The sequence below is a fragment of the Bufo bufo genome, chromosome 4 (assembly GCF_905171765.1).
Source record: "Bufo bufo chromosome 4, aBufBuf1.1, whole genome shotgun sequence".
NCBI lineage: Eukaryota > Metazoa > Chordata > Amphibia > Anura > Bufonidae > Bufo > Bufo bufo.
In genome coordinates, this window is record NC_053392.1 from 628456243 (window position 1) to 628476960 (window position 20718).

General features: G+C 43.3%; 1 protein-coding gene across 4 annotated transcripts in view; it reads left to right on the forward strand.

Moving 5' to 3' along the window:
- The window catches only part of MDGA1 (MAM domain containing glycosylphosphatidylinositol anchor 1), a 241211-nt gene that overhangs the window by 103510 nt on the left and 116983 nt on the right, over positions 1 to 20718 (forward strand). For 3 of the 4 annotated variants that reach the window (XM_040430779.1, XM_040430781.1, XM_040430780.1), the window contains exons 2-4: positions 2532 to 2671; positions 5641 to 5815; positions 16257 to 16453. In XM_040430779.1, the coding sequence (XP_040286713.1) occupies positions 2532 to 2671; positions 5641 to 5815; positions 16257 to 16453 (512 nt within the window). The remainder of the gene's footprint in view (positions 1 to 2531; positions 2672 to 5640; positions 5816 to 16256; positions 16454 to 20718) is intronic. The other variant, XM_040430782.1, reaches the window with a different exon arrangement.

A 20718-nucleotide genomic window follows, 5' to 3' on the forward strand; every position in this document is an offset into this window, starting at 1 on the left:
AGCCACCACTAGAGGGAGCTCACTACATACAGATTATACAGCCACCACTAGAGGGAGCTCACTACATACAGATTATACAGTCACCACTAGGGGGAGCTCACTACATACAGATTATACAGCCACCACTAGAGGGAGCTCACTACATACAGATTATACAGCCACCACTAGGGGGAGCTCACTACATACAGATTATACAGCCACCACTAGCTGACTTGGACACTCTGAGTGATTGGGCATCAACTTGGCAAATGAGGTTCAATGTGGATAAATGTAAAGTTCTGCATCTTGGTAGTAATAATCTCCGTGCTTCATATGTCCTAGGGGATGTGACACTGGGAGAGTCCCTTATGGAGAAGGATTTGGGTGTCCTTGTGGATGGTAGATTAAATAACAGCACAATGTCAATCAGCTGCTTCTAAGGCCACCAGGATATTGTCATGCATTAAACGAGGCAAGGCCTAGCGGGGCAGGGATGTGATATTACCACATTACAAAGCGTTGGTGCGGCCTCATCTGGAATTTGCAGTTCAGTTCTGGGCACCAGTCCATAGAAAGGACGCCCTGGAGCTGGAGAGAGTACAGAGGAGAGCGACTAAACTGATAAGGGGCCTGGAGGGTCTTGGTTATGAAGAAAGATTAAAAGAATTGAATTTATTTAGTCTTGAGAAGAGACGTCTAAGGGGGAACATAATTAACCTGTACAAGTATATAAATGGGCCATACAAAAAATACTGTGAAAAACTGTTCCATGTAAAATGCTCTCAAAAGACAAGCAGGCGCTGCCTCCAACTGGAGAGGAAGTTGTTTAGTCTCCGGAAGCGTCAAAGCTTCTTTACTGTAAGAGCTGGGAATCTGTGGAAAAGAGACCTCAGGACGTGGTCACAGCAGGAACAGGGGACGGGTTTATAAAGGGTTTAGATGAATTCTTAAAAGATTATACAGCCAGCACTAGAGGGAGCTCACTATATACAGATTATACAGCCACCACTAGAGGGAGCTCACTACATACAGATTATCCAGCCACCACTAGAGGGAGCTCACTACATACAGATTATACAGCCACCACTAGAGGGAGCTCACTACATACAGATTATCCAGCCACCACTAGAGGGAGCTCACTACATAAAGATTATACAGCCACCACTAGAGGGAGCTCACTACATACAGATTATACAGCCACCACTAGAGGGAGCTCACTACATACAGATTATACAGCCACCACTAGAGGGAGCTCACTACATACAGATTATACAGCCACCACTAGAGGGAGCTCACTACATACAGATTATACAGCCACCACTACAGGGAGCTCAGTACATACAGATTATACAGCCACCACTAGGGGGAGCTCACTACATAAAGATTATACAACCACCACTAGAGGGAGATCACTACATACAGATTATACAGCCACCACTAGAGGGAGCTCACTACATACAGATTATACAGTCACCACTAGGGGAGCTCACTATATACAGATTATACAGTCACCACTAGGGGAGCTCACTATATACAGATTATACAGCCACCACTAGAGGGAGCTCACTACATACAGATTATACAGCCACCACTAGAGGGAGCTCACTACATACAGATTATACAGCCACCACTAGAGGGAGCTCACTACATACAGATTATACAGCCACCACTAGAGGGAGCTCACTACATACAGATTATACAGCCACCACTAGAGGGAGCTCACTACATACAGATTATACAGCCACCACTAGAGGGAGGTATTTAATTCTAATGTAATTATTACAGAGCTGTGGATCTTTACACAGTTTTGTTATTAGGGGGACATTTACTTTGTAGTAGATGATGAAATGGTTAATGACATCCTCATCCTGTGAGCGCTGTTTATCCTGTGACTACCAGCTCGGTCCAGGACCTTCTTCGCTTCTAATGGTTCCATTAGGACGATACAACTTGTGAAAATGACTCCGTTTAAAAAGTCACAAATAAATCGGGGTCCTGACATCGATTTAAGTATTATGATATCAAAAAGATTGTATTGTCAGATCAATAGTGGCGCGAAAACTCATCCGCGGCCCATTTACCGCCACATCACAGGACGCTTTACACAACGTCTGATCGTTATTTGGAGGGAAGTGATATTTAGCAATGTCCTTTCTTCCTGGGAGATCAATGGCACCTGATAGAGGAGACACTTAATCTTAATTACTAGCCAGCTCTGCCACAGACCGCCTGATACGTGGGCCGAGGGACCAGCACTGCACCATACCACCTGCCCCTGACTACAGAAACATGGCTGCTTTATTTCAAAGACAGCGCCACAGCTGTCCAGTGTCTGGCATTGCAACTGAGCTCCATTCTCTTAAGTAGATGTGAGCTGCAGTACCGCACACAACCTGTGGACTAGCGTGGCGCTGTTTTGGAAGAAAGCCCTGTTTTTCTGCCCCTGCACAGACCATTTCCTGCATGCCTTAACCATCCCTTTAATTTTGACATGTTTTATATGGGGTTCCTCTAGACCGCACTATAACCCCCATCTTGTGTTTTGTTTGCAGCACCAGCTCAGGCTCAGATCATCCATGCCGGTCAGGCATGTGTGGTAAAAGAGGACAACATGAGCGAGCGGGTCTACACCATCCGAGAGGGAGATACTCTAGTACTGCAGTGTCTGATCAGCGGACACCCGCGGCCGCAGGTATGGTGCCTTTAAGGGGTTAATAGAATGAAGTCCTTCTAGAAGGTGCATGGAGAACTAGAACTGTAGTCATCATCCCTGTAAGATTTAGGGGGGTTCATAGTCTTCTTCTACTGTATGCTGGATTTTTAGAAAGACACGCCCAAGCCCTGTCTCCTATTTCCCAATCAAAGGCAGTGGCTCCCCCTTCTGGAACCCCCAGCAATCAGCTGTAACCTGGGGTGAAACCGGATACAATAGCACATGTTCAGTTTCCCTGCAGCACCCCCACAGGAGAAATGAAGAACTACACACTGCTCACACCAGTAAAGGTGGGTTCACACTAGCGTTAGGGATTCCATTATGGCTTTCCGTTATAACGGAAAATAACGGAATCCATAAGACGGAAGGACGGATCCCTTCTTCTGCCCATTGACTTGTATTATGACGGGATGCTAAACGGAAGCCTTTGAAAGGCATTCCGTTTGCTTCCTGTCCTAATAGAAGTCTATGGAGAAGCATAACGGATCCGTCTGGGTCGACAGGACTTTGTTTTCCGTCTTGCATAACGGCACCCAGACGGATCCGTTATGATTCCCCATAGACTTCTATTAGGACAGAAAGCAAACGGAATGCCTTTCAAAGGCTTCCGTTTTGCATTCCGTCATAATACAAGTCTATGGGCAGAAGAACAGATCCGTCCTTCCGTCTTATGGATTCCGTTATTTTCCGTTATAACGGAAAGCCATAGCGGAATCCCTAACGCTAGTGTGAATCCACCCTAAGCTGTCTGTGGACCAGAGCTAGAGATGCTCCATGCTACCGGTCTCCACTCAGGTCAAGCAGTGAGGATCCCATCCCCTATGTACTCAGAACCACCTAATGGTGTATCTAAGAAAGGGTCTTCAGAAACGGACACTCCTTCTAATTTACTAATTGTCCGCTCAGTACTAGCACAGAACCCAATAAGAGCCGCCTGTAAGTGACTGTATGTGAGGGAATTTACAATGTGCAGACTGTGAACAGGGCAGCTCTCTCTGACCCTCTTCCAGAAGGAAATCCCAGCACAGTCTAAAAAACAATCAGCACCAGCCGCATGAGGAACCTCCTCCAATGCTTAGACGGGGAAGGTGGGATGCCAAAAAAGATATTTAAAGGACTTAATCGGTTCATATTTCCATGTACACAGACTACAGACAATCTGATCCCTCCAAAGATGGAGAGGATTATTAGTTCACAGTTCCTTTCAAAACCTCAAAGACTAGGAAATCTAAAATCTACAAAGTAAGAGGGAGCAGTATGTGGGACGAGCAGAGATTGCCACCCAGGATTGTCCACTGGGCAGAGGTCCACCTTCCTACCCAGGGGTGCACGTTGCCCACCCCTGTTCCCGCCCCTTCTTCCCGCAGTTAGTCATAATCCAGCTCTGTAGGTTTTCATTCTGCAATGATTAGATTTTGATATCACATAATCCTGTGTGTGTCCAGGTGAGGTCAAGGACATTTGCGAAGCAGAAGACCGAGCTTTGATTTGTTGGCAGTGGTCACATGAACGGCTCCAGAGTTATCTTCTATGTCTTTGTTAGCAGCACCTCATTTTATATCCTAATTGAGTTCTTCAGCAAGACTCTATCATGAAGTTTTATTAAGTGGCATGGTTGACAATGAAGTCTTCTGCACGGTTACTTCTAAAAGCCTTGAACGGCAGGGACAATGCCGGGAGCCGGCACTTCGGCAGAAACATCTTCTTATATATTTGTATAATGAAAGCTTTGGGAGATTGATTGCAGGGAAGAGTGTTGGTCTGAGCTTTTCATTCTTCCTTGTCTATTGATTGTGCCAGATTTCAGCATAAGTCCTTTTGTCCCCTGGTTCTGGTCTATTACTTATGTAACAGGAGGGATTATAAATCCAGTATGATACGAGTGGAAGCTTTTGATGTATTTTATGATGTTTTGAGACAAAGTCTATAGTGTCCTCTTTGTAAGGTAATGATGGAGTCTTACTTTCCAAGGTTACTAGACTCAAAGCTCAGGAGTGAACAGAACACAAGGATGGAGAGGATGATGATTATTATTGTGAGACACAACATAGGACATGGCAGGACAATGTTTATCGTTGCTGTCAAAGCACTGGAGATCTGGGGGATTAAAGGACGTTAACTAGTGATTGTAGTTCCAGGAGATGAGGTCAATGGGTTCCTTAGACATCACCTACTCACAATCATACACTAAATGAGCTTGACACAAAGAGATCGAAAGAGACAAAAGATTGATAGGTCAAAGGGGGTGGAGGGAGGCAAAAGTCTGATGGGGGTTAGTGGTGGAAGTAGTCTGGAGACTGATGAGTGGTTAGTGGTTTAAGAAGTCAGGAAACTAATGGGTGGTTAGTGGTGAAAGAAGTCTGGAGATTGATGGGAGATTAGTGGTGGAAGATGTCTGGAGACTGATGAGTGGTTAGTGGTGGAAGAAGTCAGGAAATTAATGGGAGGTCACTGGTGGACGAAGTTTGGAGACCGATGAGTGGTTATTGGTCGAAGAGTTTGAAAAATTAATGGGTGCTTAGTGGTGGAAGAAGAAGTCTGGACACTGATGAGTGGTTAGTGGTGGAAGAAGTCAGGAAACTAATGGGTGGTTAGTGGTTGAAGATGCCTGGAAACTAGTGGGTGGTTAGTGGTGGAAGAAGTCTGAAGAATGATGGGTGTCTAGTGGTGGAAGAAGTCTAGAGACTCGTGGGTGGCTAGTGGTGGGAGAAGCCTGTAGAATGATGGCTGGTTAGTTGTGGAAAAAGTCTGGAGACTAATGGGTGGTTAGTGGTGGAAGAAGTATGGAGACTAATGGGTGGTTAGTGGTGTTAGACATCTGGAGCATCATGGGTCATTATGTTAGGGATCAATTTCCCCCCCCCTTCCCCCTTTGTTTCTTCTACATTTTCTTTAGATATATTGAGAACATCATATCTGGGTTATTAATTGATGTTTTTGCTTTATAGGTTCGATGGACAAAAACCGCAGGCAGTGCATCAGAAAAATTCCAGGAGACCTCCATCTACAATGAGACTTTACGCATCGAAAAGGTCCAGAGGATGCAGGGAGGTCGATACTATTGTAAAGCCGAGAATGGGGTTGGGGTCCCGGCCATCAAGTCCATTCGAGTAGATGTGCAGTGTAAGTTATTTAAAGGCAGCCCAGATTATTCCCACAGTTCTATTGTGCGCCTGTCCTCCACCGAACCCAACCAGGACTCAACATGATCTGAGCTTCATCTGTGGAGCAATGGACCAGAGATCAATCCTTGATGTATCCTGAGCTCTATGGGCACACTAATGGCCTATCTCTCAGAAGGGATCATTACTATCCAGCACACAGTTATTGGTCTTTAGTTTTGGGAGGCTCCTCCAGTCTAAAGTTGTGACCATAGCATTCTTCATCATGACCAGTCCTTTAGAGGAAGCATGCAGTCTGCAAACCACCAGTCATGTCCCCTTATCATCTCAATCTATGTACACGTGGGGACCCCTAAAATATGGAATTCACAGTCCTATGAAGGTTCAGGATTGTCTGATTCACCGTAGTCTCCAACTTCAAGCGCACTTCCTACCTGCAGATGTTAGGGAAGCTGAGCTATGAGGAGCTGTTTGCGGACTATATCTCTGCTTGATAGTGGCTGTGTGTGAATAGTGACAGAACCATTATTTTGTTAGTCACAGATAAAAAGATAAAAAAATATATTCTTTTTTTATCTGTGTCACAGACAGCCACCTGTGCAGCTTAGACAGCTCTGTAAAGGAGGACCCTGTAAACAGCTTCTAATATCTTACCTTCCCCAACAACTTTTCGAATGATCTGAGGGAAGAGGGATACTGAACTCTGACCCCTTATATTTTAAAGGTGTATTCCCAACTTTTAATATTAAAGGATGTTTAATAACATTAAGACCAGTGGGGCTCTGATCTGAGACCCTTGTCGGTGTGGAGAATGAAGGGTCACTTCTTTTGGTCACCTGCTGCTCAAGGAACTGCAGCACAGCTTTATTTAAGTGAATGAGGCCATGGTGTAATTCACTGCACAATGGGGTGTCTAGGAGCGTTGCTGTGAAGTTAAGTTAACATCTGCTCCATCTGTACATCCATTAGATAGTGTCTTCCGGGATTATGGAGAATAGTTCCTGACATTTGACTCACTATTGGGTTTCCCAAAGAAATCTTTCCTTATGGAGATAGCAGCAAACAATGCAGGGATTTGCCCCCATAGCGAGCCTCCGATCTCTGGTCACTTTGCCCTCAGTCACCTACCAGCTCATAATGATGTTGAGTCCTGAAATGTTCAATGTTAACGCACTGACCTTCGGTTTCTGCTTTAATAAATCACATTTAGAACTATGGGGTGAATGGAGTGGCCTGCAGCCTGGTCATACTAACATCTACTCTTCACATGGACTTGGTAGACAGAAGCTCCTTGTTATGACCTTTGTATGGGAGGAAAGGTTCTTGTAGAGGCTGATATCCCACCGATATTTTATGGAGCTGGGAGGGTCAGGAACATGGATCCACCAATAGTGAAGATCCACATTGTGCTGTTAGATCCTCTGTGCTTAATTTTCAGTGACCATTGTTTTATCTGTAAGACATATGTAGAGTCCAGCCGGCATACTAGGTGGCATAAGCTCAAGAGCTGAGGAGGTTTATGTCCACTGGAAATGAGGAGTAAGTCACATTCAGTGTTACCACCACTGGAAAAGAGGTGGAAACTGGATGGTAACGGAGAAGGATAATGAGAGGAGCCACAGTGAGGTATGGAAGAAAAGACCTTAGAGACCTCAGAATCTTGCTCTGGTTAACTAGAGGCTAATATATCTGCCCACAGATCCAGAAGCCTTCATGTCCTCTGCTCAAATAACTAAGTTTTCAGAACTATCTAAATACCCTGAGAAGAAGGCTCCATAACATACTCCATTGGTGCATGCTCCCAAGTCAATGTCACAGCTACTGGCCATCACCTGACAACTAGAGGAACTCAACCATCATCAAACCTCAATGGTGCACATCATAGGACAGAAGGAGAGCTAAATAGACTGGAAAATGGTTATAGCCCAACTGGGAGATCCAATAGAATCCAACATTTTCCATAACTCCAACAATAAAAATGATTTTATTTTTAAGTTTTGAGTTTTAAGGTAAATCAAGTTTATCGGAAGATGCAAGTAGGGGGCGCTAATGAGTTCACAGTACACAAATATATTGTTGAGTTTAAAGGAAGCTATATAACGCACTATGTAGTGAGCTCACCCAAGTGGTGGTTGTTTTATCTATCTGTAGTGTGCTCCCTGTAGTGGTGGCTGTATAATTTCTATGTAGTGAGCTCCCTTTAATGGTGGCTGTATAATCTTTATGTAGTGAGCTCCCTCTAGTGGTGGCTGTATAATCTTTATGTAGTGAGCTCCCTCTAGTGGTGGCTGTATAATCTGTATGTAGTGTGCTCCCTGTAGTGGTGGCTGTATAATCTGTATGTAGTGAGCTCCCTCTAGTGGTGACTGTGTAATCTGTATGTAGTGATCTCCCTCTAGTGGTGACTGTATAATATATATGTAGTGAGCTCCCTCTAGTGGTGGCTGTATAATCTGTATGTAGTGAGCTCCCTCTAGTGGTGGCTGTATAATATATATGTAGTGAGCTCCCTCTAGTGGTGGCTGTATAATCTCTATGTAGTTAGTTCCCTCTACTGGTGGCTGTATAATCTGTATGTAGTGAGCTCCCTCTACTGGAGGCTGTATAATCTGTATGTAGTGAGCTCCCCCTAGTGGTGGCTGTATAATCTGTATGTAGTGAGCTCCTTCTACTGGTGGCTGTATAATCTGTATGTAGTGAACTCCGTCTAGTGGTGGCTGTATAATCTCTATGTAGTGAGCTCCTTCTAGTGGTGGCTGTATAATCTGTATGTAGAGAGCTCGCTCTAGTGGTGACTGTATAATCTGTATGTAGTGAGCTCCCTCTAGTGGTGGCTGTATAATTTGTATGTAGTGAGCTCCTTCTAGTGGTGACTGTATAATCTGTATGTAGTGAGCTCCCTCTAGTGGTGGCTGTATAATCTGTATGTAGTGAGCTCCCTCTAGTGCTGACTGTATAATCTGTATGTAGTGAGTTCCTTCTAGTGGTGACTGTATAATCTGTATGTAGTGAGCTCCCTCTAGTGGTGGCTGTATAATCTGTATGTAGTGAGCTCCCTCTAGTGGTGGCTGTATAATCTGTATGTAGTGAGCTCCCTCTAGTGGTGACTGTATAATCTGTATGTAGTGAGCTCCCTCTAGTGGTGGCTGTATAACCTGTATGTAGTGAGCTCCCTCTAGTGATGGCTGTATAATCTGTATGTAGTGAGCTCCCTCTAGTGGTGGCTGTATAATCTGTATGTAGTGAGCTCCCTCTAGTGGTGGCTGTATAATCTGTATGTAGTGAGCTCCCTCTAGTGGTGGCTGTATAATCTGTATGTAGTGAGCTCCCTCTAGTGGTGGCTGTATAATCTGTATGTAGTGAGCTCCCTCTAGTGGTGGCTGTATAATCTGTATGTAGTAAGCTCCCTCTAGTGGTGGCTGTATAATCTGTATGTAGTGAGCTCCCTCTAGTGGTGGCTGTATAATCTGTGTGTAGTGAGCTCCCTCTAGTGGTGGCTGTATAATCTGTATGTGGTGAGCTCCCTCTAGTGGTGGCTGTATAATCGGTATGTACTGAGCTCCCTCTAGTTGTGGCTGTATATTCTGTATGTAGTGAGCTCCCTCTAGTGGTGGCTGTATAATCTGTATGTATTAAGCTCCCTCTAGTGGTGTCTGTATAATCTGTATGTGGTGATATAAACATACCATACATTAACGTATACATTTTTTGTTGGACTTTGCAGGATCCAAAAATGTGATACAGTACTCTTTCCCATCCTGCAAAAAAAGTATACGTTAACGAACTCTATGGTGACTGATATCCCACACTGAGACATCCATTAACATATATGTTTTTTGTGTAGGTTAAATGTTGGAGATTCACATTTCTGCAACAACAAAAAAAGAACATGTCCTGTTCTTGTCCGTATTGCGGATAAGAACAGGCATTGTTCCAACGGAAGCAGTTCACTTCAGTTTAGCGGGAACGTTTGGTTCTGGAATCCGCCGGGATCGCAGGGACATTTTGTATCAGGTTCAAGAATTTGGAACTTTTTATTAAAGGGGAACGAAACCCAGGAAAAAACCTAAATCATGCCAATACTTATAGTCGATAGAGCGCACAGCTGAGTCTCCCCGGTGCTAGTCCTCCCCATCTTCGGCTAAAGAATGGCTTGGTGAATATGCCTCACATTGAACAGGAAGTTCTGGAGAGGGACAGGGCTTAACCCCATTGACCGATGCGCTGCCCTTCCTCTCCCCCTCCCCTGATATCTATCATCTTCCATGCTCGTTCCTCTGCAGCCAATTTTATTTCACCCTATTTACCAACTGAGACAGAGCTCAATTGTGCAGAGAAGTGGTGAAGGACCTGAGTGATGTCACCGTGTGTGCGGAGCTCCTGTGCTGTGTGTGAGCGGTTAGTGGTTTCCTCTATAAGTTGTCAAATACTAGGAGTTGTAGTTTTTTCCTCGTCCTCACACTATATCGTCCTCTGGTAGCCCATAATAACATCCTATAAATGCTGGGAGTTGTAGCTCTCTCCTATTATAACCCTTTCCATGTAATTTCCACTGATGCTTCATAATAACAGTCTGATCATGCTGGGGGTTATAGTTCTGTCCCCTTATATTCCTCTCCATGTAGTGGACACTGATGCCCCATAACAGTCTGGACATGCTGAGAGTTATAGTTCTCTCCTCTTATACCCCTCTCCCTATAATGTCCATCGCTACTCCATAATAGCAGTCTGGTCATGCTTGGAGTTGTAGTTCTTTCTTCTTGTATCCCTCTCCATGGAATGGCCACTAATGTCCCATAGTAACAGTCTGGACTTGCTGGGAGTTGTAGTTCTGTCCTTTTTGTATACCTCTCCCTATAATGTTCCCTGAATGCCCATAATAACAATCTGGGTATACTGGGAGTTGTAGTTCTGTCCTTTTATACACCTTTCCCTATAATGTCCACTGATGCTGCATAATAACAATGTAGACATGCTGGGAGTTGTAGTTCTCTCCGCTTATATTGCTTTTAATGTAATGTCCACTGACTCTCCATAATAACAATCTAGACATGCTGGGAGTTCTAGTTCTTTCCTCCCATATCCCTCTTTATGCAATGTCTAGTGATGCCCTATAATAACAATCTGGACATGCTGGTAGTTGTAGTCCTGTCCACTTTTTTTTATTTTTTTTAAAGACCATACATCCAGACTCATCTCCAGCAGCACCTGACAACAGACCCTTTTTCTAGCATCTTCATCTGAGGCCTTAAACCCAGGACCAAAACATAATGGTAACACCGCTACACGCTTCAGTAACATGGAGACAAAGATCGGATACTGACGACGGGGAAGGTTTCCATCAGAACAGGCATTTTATCTCACTCACTGGTGTCTGGGTTTTATTTGTATATATTTTAGTGGGGAGGGAAATTCATCTCAGTAGATTTAGTATTCTGCAGACTATTACAGCTCTACATGGTGGTAACCCAGCTTTACCAAGATCCTGAAAGTCATGTCTGTCTTAGCTATGACACTATTTAGGAATGGGGAGGGGGATTTATCTCTGTAGATTTAGTATTCTGAAGACTATTACAGCTCCACATGGTGGTAACCCAGCTTTCCCAAGATACTGAAAGTAAAGTCTGTCTTAGCTATGACACTATTTAGGAATGGGAGGGGGATTTATCTCGGTAGATTTAGTATTCTGAAGACTATTACAGCTCCACATGGTGGTAACCCAGCTTTCCCAAGATCCTGAAAGACAAGTCTGTCTTAGCTATGACACTATTTAGGAATGAGGAGGGGGATTTATATCGGTAGATTTAGTATTCTGTAGACTATTACAGCTCCACATGGTGGTAACCCAGCTTTCCCAGGATCCTGAATATCAAGTCTGTCTTAGCTATGACACTATTTAGGAATGGGAGGGGGATTTATCTTGGTAGATTTAGTATTCTGCAGTCTATGGCACCTCAACATGGTGGTAATCAAATCTCTTTGCACTTAATACTAACTAGAAGATTATTTCCAACAAAATGGCCACTCTCGCTGTGACGGCAAAAGTCATCCAGACCTATTCCAGCCCCCTCCTCTTATACTTCGTATCTCACATGCACTTACATGAGAGGGGGAAGAAGTCATGGTTGCAACCTGAGCGAACAATGCATTTCATTATTAGTTCATTTTTCATGGTCTGCAATCGTGATATCTAACAAACCAACGTAAATAACAGACACATAAGACACACGAGGAGATTCTGTTACGTTTTGTTGGCTGTTCTTTTTTGGCTTTAGTTCCTCTTTAAGACACAATATTAGCCTATGTGGTGCTTCGTCTTCTTCTTACAGAAGATGAGTTGGCAGAGGTAAAAACATCAGTCACTCAAGCCACAGGGTAATGAGTACCTGGCGATTTCCCTGCCATCTTGCCAGCTGTCTGTTTTTTTTTATGGAGCTGTGTGATCTCATGGCTCAGTGACACTGTGTTTAGATGAGATGTGGAACAGAAGACGACTGAAGAGCTGTGTTGTATCTGGAGCTGACACCATCTGTCCTTCCGGATAATATGCAGGTTCTGGAATAGCGGAGAAGCCTCCTGTCACAGCTCCAGCCCCACCTCGTACGCTGCACTTCTCTCCTGGCTAACGCTCCTGCTCTCCGTTCCAATTTCTTTTTTCAGTAGGAAATAACCTGGACTTCCAGCTGACAGTAGTGACATTCTACAAGAGGAGAAACGACTGGAAATTCAAGAATCTCGTTATCATACACAAATTGATTTGATTACATCTCTCCGGGACGCCGGGGTCTTCTTTCAGTGTAGTTTCTTTAACACAATCAGATTTTTTTTGTTCTTTTTAATTTTTGCCGTACAATGAACGTCGATTCCATCAGAGGAGCGCTCCAGCAGATCATCACAGGGCCCCGAAAAACATCTAACTAACAGCCATTCTCTGGTAATCATCTCATTGGCCCAGCAGGGCGGCCACAAAAGTAATTATGTTTCAGATGTATTTGGATTAGCATCAAGTGTTAAAAACAAAGAAATGAAAGACAAGAAAGATTCACAAATAGAATCCTGGTCACAATGAATAATGGAGAAATGGAGGAAACTTACAAACACATAAAAGCGTCCAGTGATCCTTTTATATTAAGTCGACTCTAAGTTGCTACCATACTGACCACAACATACAATTTAAGCTACTGTACTATAATATTGTCCCACTGTGCAAAAATATAACTACTATAATACTACTCTTATGTACAAAATAAAATTACTATAATACTACTCCTATATACAAGAATATAACTACTATAATACTGCTCCTATGTACAAGAATATAACTACTATAATACTGCTCCTATGTACAAGAATATAACTACTATAATACTGCTCCTATGTACAAGAATATAACTACTATAATACTGCTCCTATGTACAAGAATATAACTACTATAATACTGCTCCTATGTACAAGAATATAACTACTATAATACTGCTCCTATGTACAGGAATATAACTACTATAATACTGCTCCTATGTACAAGAATATAACTACTATAATACCGCTCCTATGTACAAGAATATAACTACTATAATACTGCCCCTATGTACAAGAATATAACTACTATAATACTGCCTCTTATGTACAAGAATATAACTACTATAATACTGCTCCTATGTACAGGAATATAACTATTATAATACTGCTCCTATGTACAAGACTATAACTACTATAATACTGCTCCTATGTATAAGAATATAACTACTATAATACTGCCTCCTATGTATAAGAATATAACTACTATAATACTGCCTCCTATGTACAGGAATATAACTAATATAATACTGCTCCTATGTACAGGAATATAACTACTACAATACTACCTCCTATGTACAAGAATATAACTACTATAATACTGCCTCTTATGTACAAGAATATAACTGCTATAATACTGCCTCCTATGTACAGGAATATATTTAATATAATACTGCCCCCTATGTACAAGAATATAACTACTATAATACTGCCTCTTATGTACAAGAATATAACTACTATAATACTGCCTCCTATGTACAGGAATATAACTAATATAATACTGCTCCTATGTACAGGAATATAACTACTATAATACTGCTCCTATGTACAAAAATATAACTACTATAATACTGCCTCCTATGTACAAGAATATAACTACTATAATACTGCCTCCTATGTACAAGAATATAACTACTATAATACTGCTCCTATGTACAAGAATATAACTACTATAATACTGCTCCTATGTACAAGAATATAACTACTATAATACTGCCTCCTATGTACAAGAATATAACTACTATAATACTGCCTCCTATGTACAGGAATATAACTAATATAATACTGCTCCTATGTACAGGAATATAACTACTATAATACTGCCTCCTATGTACAAGAATATAACTACTATAATACTGCTCCTATGTACAAGAATATAACTACTATAATACTGCTCCTATATACAAGAATATAACTACTATAATACTGCTCCTATGTACAGGAATATAACTACTATAATACTGCTCCTATGTACAAGAATATAACTACTATAATACTGCCCCCCTGTGGAGAATATAATAGTGTCTCATAGTGACATTTGATGCTTTTTGTTTCTCCTGTTTATAACTGAAGTGCCGTTTCATGTTCTCTCTCGCCCGCTCCGCCCTGTGCCCCGTGTTCTGCTTTCTCAGCTCCGCTCGGTGGGGATCAGCCTCTTACAAGTGAAGTGTTAGTGGTTTCTCTGGGGTATCCACTTAATTATGAGAAGGGTCAGGCCACAGATAAAAGGGAGCGGAGGGATTGAGTCACTGGAGGATTATTCATTAAGTGATGAGAGCCTGAGCCTTGTCTTCTCCCGGACGACGTTCTCATCGATCAGCACCTTCCATCTCTTTAATTAATGTCTCTTTTATCTGATTATTCTCTGTTATATACAAGCCTCCTGAAGCATCCTATTAACCTCTGATTTCCCGTTCCATGGTGGAGCTGGATTTGGTATTTACGTATATATCGCCCTCATCCTCTCCCACCATGGTTTTTGTAACACAGGTTTTATCTATTTTTTATCTGTCCTATGCTCTACCTTTCCCTGGTCCCTTTAGATTCTTATTTCAAGAATATTTGTTTCCCAGGAAAGTGGAGACAGCAGGAAAGCAGCTGTCCAGGATCAAGTAGAGCTTCTAACCACATGACCAAATATTCCGGTCTTGGAGTCAGCGTGGAGCACCCCGTGTTTCATACACATACTGTACATTCTCTCCCAATAATTTGGGGATCCATAGTAAACTATTATTTTATGTTATATTGCTATTAATGGTCTGCTGCAAAGCATCATGGTCCAAAGCACGATAGGTGGATTCTATTTATTTATCTTGGGTATGCCCACTCGTTTCCACCCACACCTTGTATATAACCGACACAGACACTTTGTCTACTTGACCAATATCTTCTATCTGAACAAACAGATTGGTTTCCTTCACTATTTATTGGTTAGTTCGGGTTAGGAATGTAGGCATTGACCTTGGTTCAAGACATAAGATGATTACCTGGGAAGTTGAATAAGGTCTTCTTTACTTTCCATCAGACCTCATCTTGGGTCATCCAGCAGGAGACTGGGTTGCTTTTTAAACCACTGGTTGGTTTTTGTGAATAATGGGTTAATTTAATGGTTATTCAGTTAGTTCCTTGGGCATGTTTTGTTTATTGGATGGTGGCTTTGGTTCTTGATTAGTTTACTGGTTGGGGGATTGGTCTCTTGGATGGTCAGTTAGTTCTTATGTTCATGTTTTTTTGTTTTTTTTCTTGGATGGTTGATTGCCTGTTTCCATGGTGGTTTGGGTTCCTGAAAGGTGAGTTAAGTTTTTGAACGCTGAGCTGGTTTCTTATTTCTTGATTAGTTTATTCATTGGATGGTAAACTGTTTCCTTGGTTGGTAGTTGATGGGTTAGTTCTTCAATGGTGGGTTTCCTGTGTGGATTGGTTTCTTGGATGCGATGGCAGTGTGGTTTCAAAGCTGAACATTTTTGGTTTCTTTTATGGTGGGTTGGTTTCTTAGTTCATCGGTTGTTGGATTTGTTTCTTGTTTGGTGAGTTGGTTTCTTGGATGATGGGTTAGTTTCTTGGAGAGAGTTTTTTTTATTGAATGTTTTTTTTTATGGATTTTTCTCTTGGGTCAGTTTCTTGGTGGGTTTCTTGAGTGGTAGATTGGCTTCTTCGAAGATGGTTTAGTTTTTTTGGATGACTGGTTAGTTTTTTATTTATTTTTTATTTAGGTGGTGTGTTAGTACTTTGAAATGTGCATTGCTTTCTTGTTTGGTGACCTGGAGAAATCAATGGGTTCTCAAAATATAACTAAGATGTTAAGTTGAGTAATTCCATTATGCATCACAAAGTTTATAAATGTGCACTGCAACCCTTCCCTCCAGATCTAGATGAACCCATTTTAACCATTCACCAGACCATCAGTGACGTTAGAGGGAGCTTCTATCAGGAGAAGACCGTGTTCCTGCGATGTACTGTCAGCTCCAACCCACCTGCTCGCTTCATCTGGAAACGGGAAACGGAGACTTTGTCACACAATCAGGACAATGGTGTGGACATCTACGAGCCTCTCTACACACAGGTAAGGCAGTACTCTCAGGATAAGATTCAGATTCATTGTCACTTCCACCACTCGGGCTTCTAGATAAATAATATAGATTATATCTGCTTAAAAAGACCCAAAAGCTGGCAGATTCTGGCTTCATTCATTGCATTTTGGCATATTTTTGGGGGCTTCCTGATACCTGTCCTGAGTTCTACAAATTTATTATATTCCAAGATGTAAATGAAAAAATGTTTTCCAATTTGCATTCAGTTCAATGCGTCTTGTTACGGTTCTGACACCGTTGACACAGGAGCTCCATTGCCTCCTTGAGTACAGATCAAGCAGTAGGTTTACGTGTAGTCCTATGGAACACACTATTACATCATGTCACCTTGTGGCCGCTATTGACTATCATTATGGAGTTTCATACAATGAAATTGCTTATTCTACAGGATATCTGGGCCTATTATAGTCTGCAGTCTAACCCACTACTAGTAATAATGAGGAGGGATGGACAGGATGAAACATTATGTCTCTCCACAAAGTCAATTTATCAATCAATACGTTCTGTGAATGTTCTCGGTCTCTAAATTACATGAAGTCATCACTCTCCTGAGCCATCTATACTGACTAATCAATCACAACTGGCCATGTAGCAGACAATAAAGAGTTAAAAAAATGAATCTGATGTATAATGCACCCCCAGGGCAGATGAGGAGCGGCTGACTATTGGGGTACAACCATGGTCTACACTTTTCCTAATGTAGCAGTCTGATAGTTTGCAAATTATCATCCCAAATATTTGCAGATTCCTTGGTCTGGAGAAAACTCAAGCCAATTACTACTAGGGTTCACCCATTGATTTAGACAATTTAAGTGGACCTCTGTATAAGACAAGCGGCGTTCTGTATAAAGGAACTGAGCCTGTGGAGTTTATCATTGCTGTAGCTGAGGAGATATCCAGGTGCTGAATGCAGAGATTATAATCTATTCCAGGGTTCTGTGGAATAATGCCTTCTGGACCTTGGAATATGATTTGAGGCTCTCTAGAAGACAACATCAAGAGGCATCACAATTACAGTTGTAATAAAGTAATTGTAGAGGTTCCACTGGACACGTTTTCTGAAGGTTCTCCCCATAGTAAAAATGTAATTACTGATGTAGCCTGAGAAATCCGTATTATTAGAGTCTAAACCCTGACGAAACCATGAAAGATAAAAAACATGGCTGTAGTCATTTATAGAAATTTTCTCCAGCACCAGGACCATGTCTGTAGAACAGATATTTGCTTCAGTACCTGGACAGCTCCTCAGCCTGTAGGATTATTATTATTATTTATTATTAAAGCGCCATTCATTCCATAGCGCTGTACATGTGAGAAGAGGTATACATACATAATACAGATAATTGCACTAAGCATGAACAAGACAAGTTACAAACTGGTACAGAAGGAGAGAGGGTCCTGCCCGCAATGCTTACAATCTACAAGGTATGGGAGAAGGACACAGTAGGTGCGGGTGAAGCTGGTCATGGCGGTATAGAGGCAGCAGGGTCTCTGGTTGTAGGCTTGTCTGAAGAGGTGGGTTTTCAGGTTTCTTTAGAAGGATTCCACTGTAGGTGAGAGTCTGATATGTTGGGGCAGCGAGTTCCAGAGTATGGGGGATGCACGGGAGAAATCTTGGAGTCGATTGTGGGAAGAGGCGATAAGAGGAGAGAAGGAGGTCTTGTGAGGATCGGAGAGTGCGTGTGGGGGTGTATCGGGAAAGTAGCTCAGAGATGTAGGGAGGGGACAGGTTGTGGACGGCCTTGTATGTATTTTTTAGTACTTTGAAGTGAATTCGCTGGGCAATGGGGAGCCAGTGAAGGGATTGGCAGAGGGGAGAGGCAGAGGAGTAACAGGGTGAGAGGTTGATTAGTCGGGCAGCAGAGTTGAGTATAGATTGGAGGGGTGCGAGAGTGCTAGATGGAAGGCAACAGAGGAGAGTGTTACAATAGTCTAGGCAGGAGATGATGAGGGCATGTACAAGCATTTTCGCAGATTCAAAGTTAAGGAAAGCACGGAGGCGGGAGATGTTTTTGAGTTGGAGGCGGCAGGTGGTGGAAAGGGCTTGGATGTGCTGTCGGAAGGAGAGGGCAGAATCCAAGGTCACTCCAAGGCAGCGGACTTTGTTGACCGGGGAGAGAGTGCAGCCATTGATTGTGATAGATAGGTCTGTTGGAGGGGTTGAGCAAGATGGGGGAAAGAGGATGAATTCTGTTTTATCCATGTTAAGTTTTAGAAAACGAGAGGAGAAGGATGATATAGAAGATAGACATTGTGGGATTCTTGATAGTAAGGTGGTGATGTCTGGACCAGAGAGGTAGATCTGTGTGTCGTCAGCGTAGGAGTGATACTTAAAGCCATGGGACTCTATGAGCTGTCCCAGGCCAAAAGTGTAGATAGAGAAGAGCAGAGGTCCTAGGACAGAGCCTTGCGGGACACCAACAGAGAGGGAACGAGACGAGGAGGTGGTGCGGGAGTGGGAGACGCTAAACGTCCGGTCTGTGAGGTATGATGTGATCCAGGAGAGGGCCAGGTCAGTGATGCAAAGAGATGAGAGAGTTTGCAACAGAAGGGAGTGGTCAACAGTGTCGAAGGCAGAGGACAGGTCAAGGAGAAGGAGGACAGAGTATTGTTTCTTGGTTTTGGCTGTCAGTAGGTCGTTGGTGACTTTGGTGAGGGCAGTCTCAGTCGAGTGGTGGGGTCGGAAGCCAGATTGTAGGCGGTCAAAGAGGGAGCAGGAGGAGAGGTGAGAGGACAGTTCAGAATGGACATGTTGTTCAAGTAGCTTTGAGGCATACGGAAGAAGTGATATGGGGCGATAACTGGACAAAGAGGATGGGTCAAGTGAAGGCTTTTTGAGGATGGGTGTAATGGTAGCATGTTTAAAAGCAGAGGGGAAGACACCAGAGGTTAGTGATAGGTTGAAGAGATGAGTTAGGGCTGGGATAAACACTGTGGTGAGGTTAGGGATAAGGTGGGATGGGATTGGGTCAAGTGCACAGGTGGTGAGATGGGATCTGGAGAGTAGAGTGGAGAGTTTTTCTTCTGTAATGGTGGAGAAGCGGGCTTTGGGAGAAGAGGGCCGAGCCGTTGTGTAGAGGGTCTGTGGGGACTGTGTAGTGAAGCTTTCTCTGATGTTGACTATCTTTTGTTTGAAATATTTGGCAAAGTCCTCAGCTGAGAAGAGAGGAGGGGGTGGGGGCGCTGGGGGTTGGAGAAATGAGGTAAAAGTGCTAAAAAGTTGTTTAGGGCTGTGGGAGAGGGAAGATATGAGAGATGAGAAGTCGCCTGTTTTGCATCAGTGAGTGAGGATTTGAATATGAGGAGGGATTGCTTGTATGCGGTGAAGTGATCTTTTGAATGGGATTTCTTCCATCGCCGCTCAGCATCCCTGGAAGCTTGTCTGAGTTTTTTGGTCAGGTTGGTGTGCCAGGGTTGTCTGTTAATTTTTCGGGTTTTGTTGTGTGTGAGGGGGGCAACAGTGTCCAGCGCTGTACTTATTGTGGTGTTATACATGGTGGTGGCAGCATCTGGGTCTTGGAGGGAACAGATGGTAGAGAGTGGGAGAAGAGAGTCAGAAAGCAAGTTAAAGTCGAGATGTTTAAGGTTCCTGCGGGGGTGTGCTGGTGTGTGGACCGGGGGAGCAGCAGAAGAGACCAGTGAAGAGAAGGTGAGTAGGTTGTGGTCGGATAGGGGGAGAGGCGAATTAGAAAGGTTAGATAGGGAGCAGAGGCGGGTAAAGATAAGATCCAGAGTGTGACCATCTCTGTGGGTGGGAGCGGAAGACCACTGTGAGAGGCCGAAGGAGGAAGAGAGTGATAGGAGTTTAGAGGCGGCCGAGTGGCAGGTGTCAATAGGGATGTTGAAGTCACCCATGATGATAGTGGGGATGTCGGCAGAAGGAAAGTGTAGTAGCCAGGTGTTAAAGTGGTCCAGAAAGATGGTGGCTGGGCCTGGGGGGCGATAAATGATGGCTACTTGGAGGTTGGAGGGAGTGTAGATGCGAACAGAGTGGACTTCAAATGAGGTGAGCATAATGGAGGGTGGCAGTGGAGTTGGGCTGTAGGAGCAGGTGTCTGATAGGAGGAGACCAACTCCTCCACCATGTTTGCAGCCGCGGCGGGGGTGTGTGAGTGAATTGAAATCCACTATAAGAGAGTGCAGCAGGGGAGGAGGTGTCAGAGGGTGTCAGCCATGTTTCTGTGAGACCCAGAAAGCAAAGGTTTTGAGAGATGAAAAGTTCATAAATGTACGACAG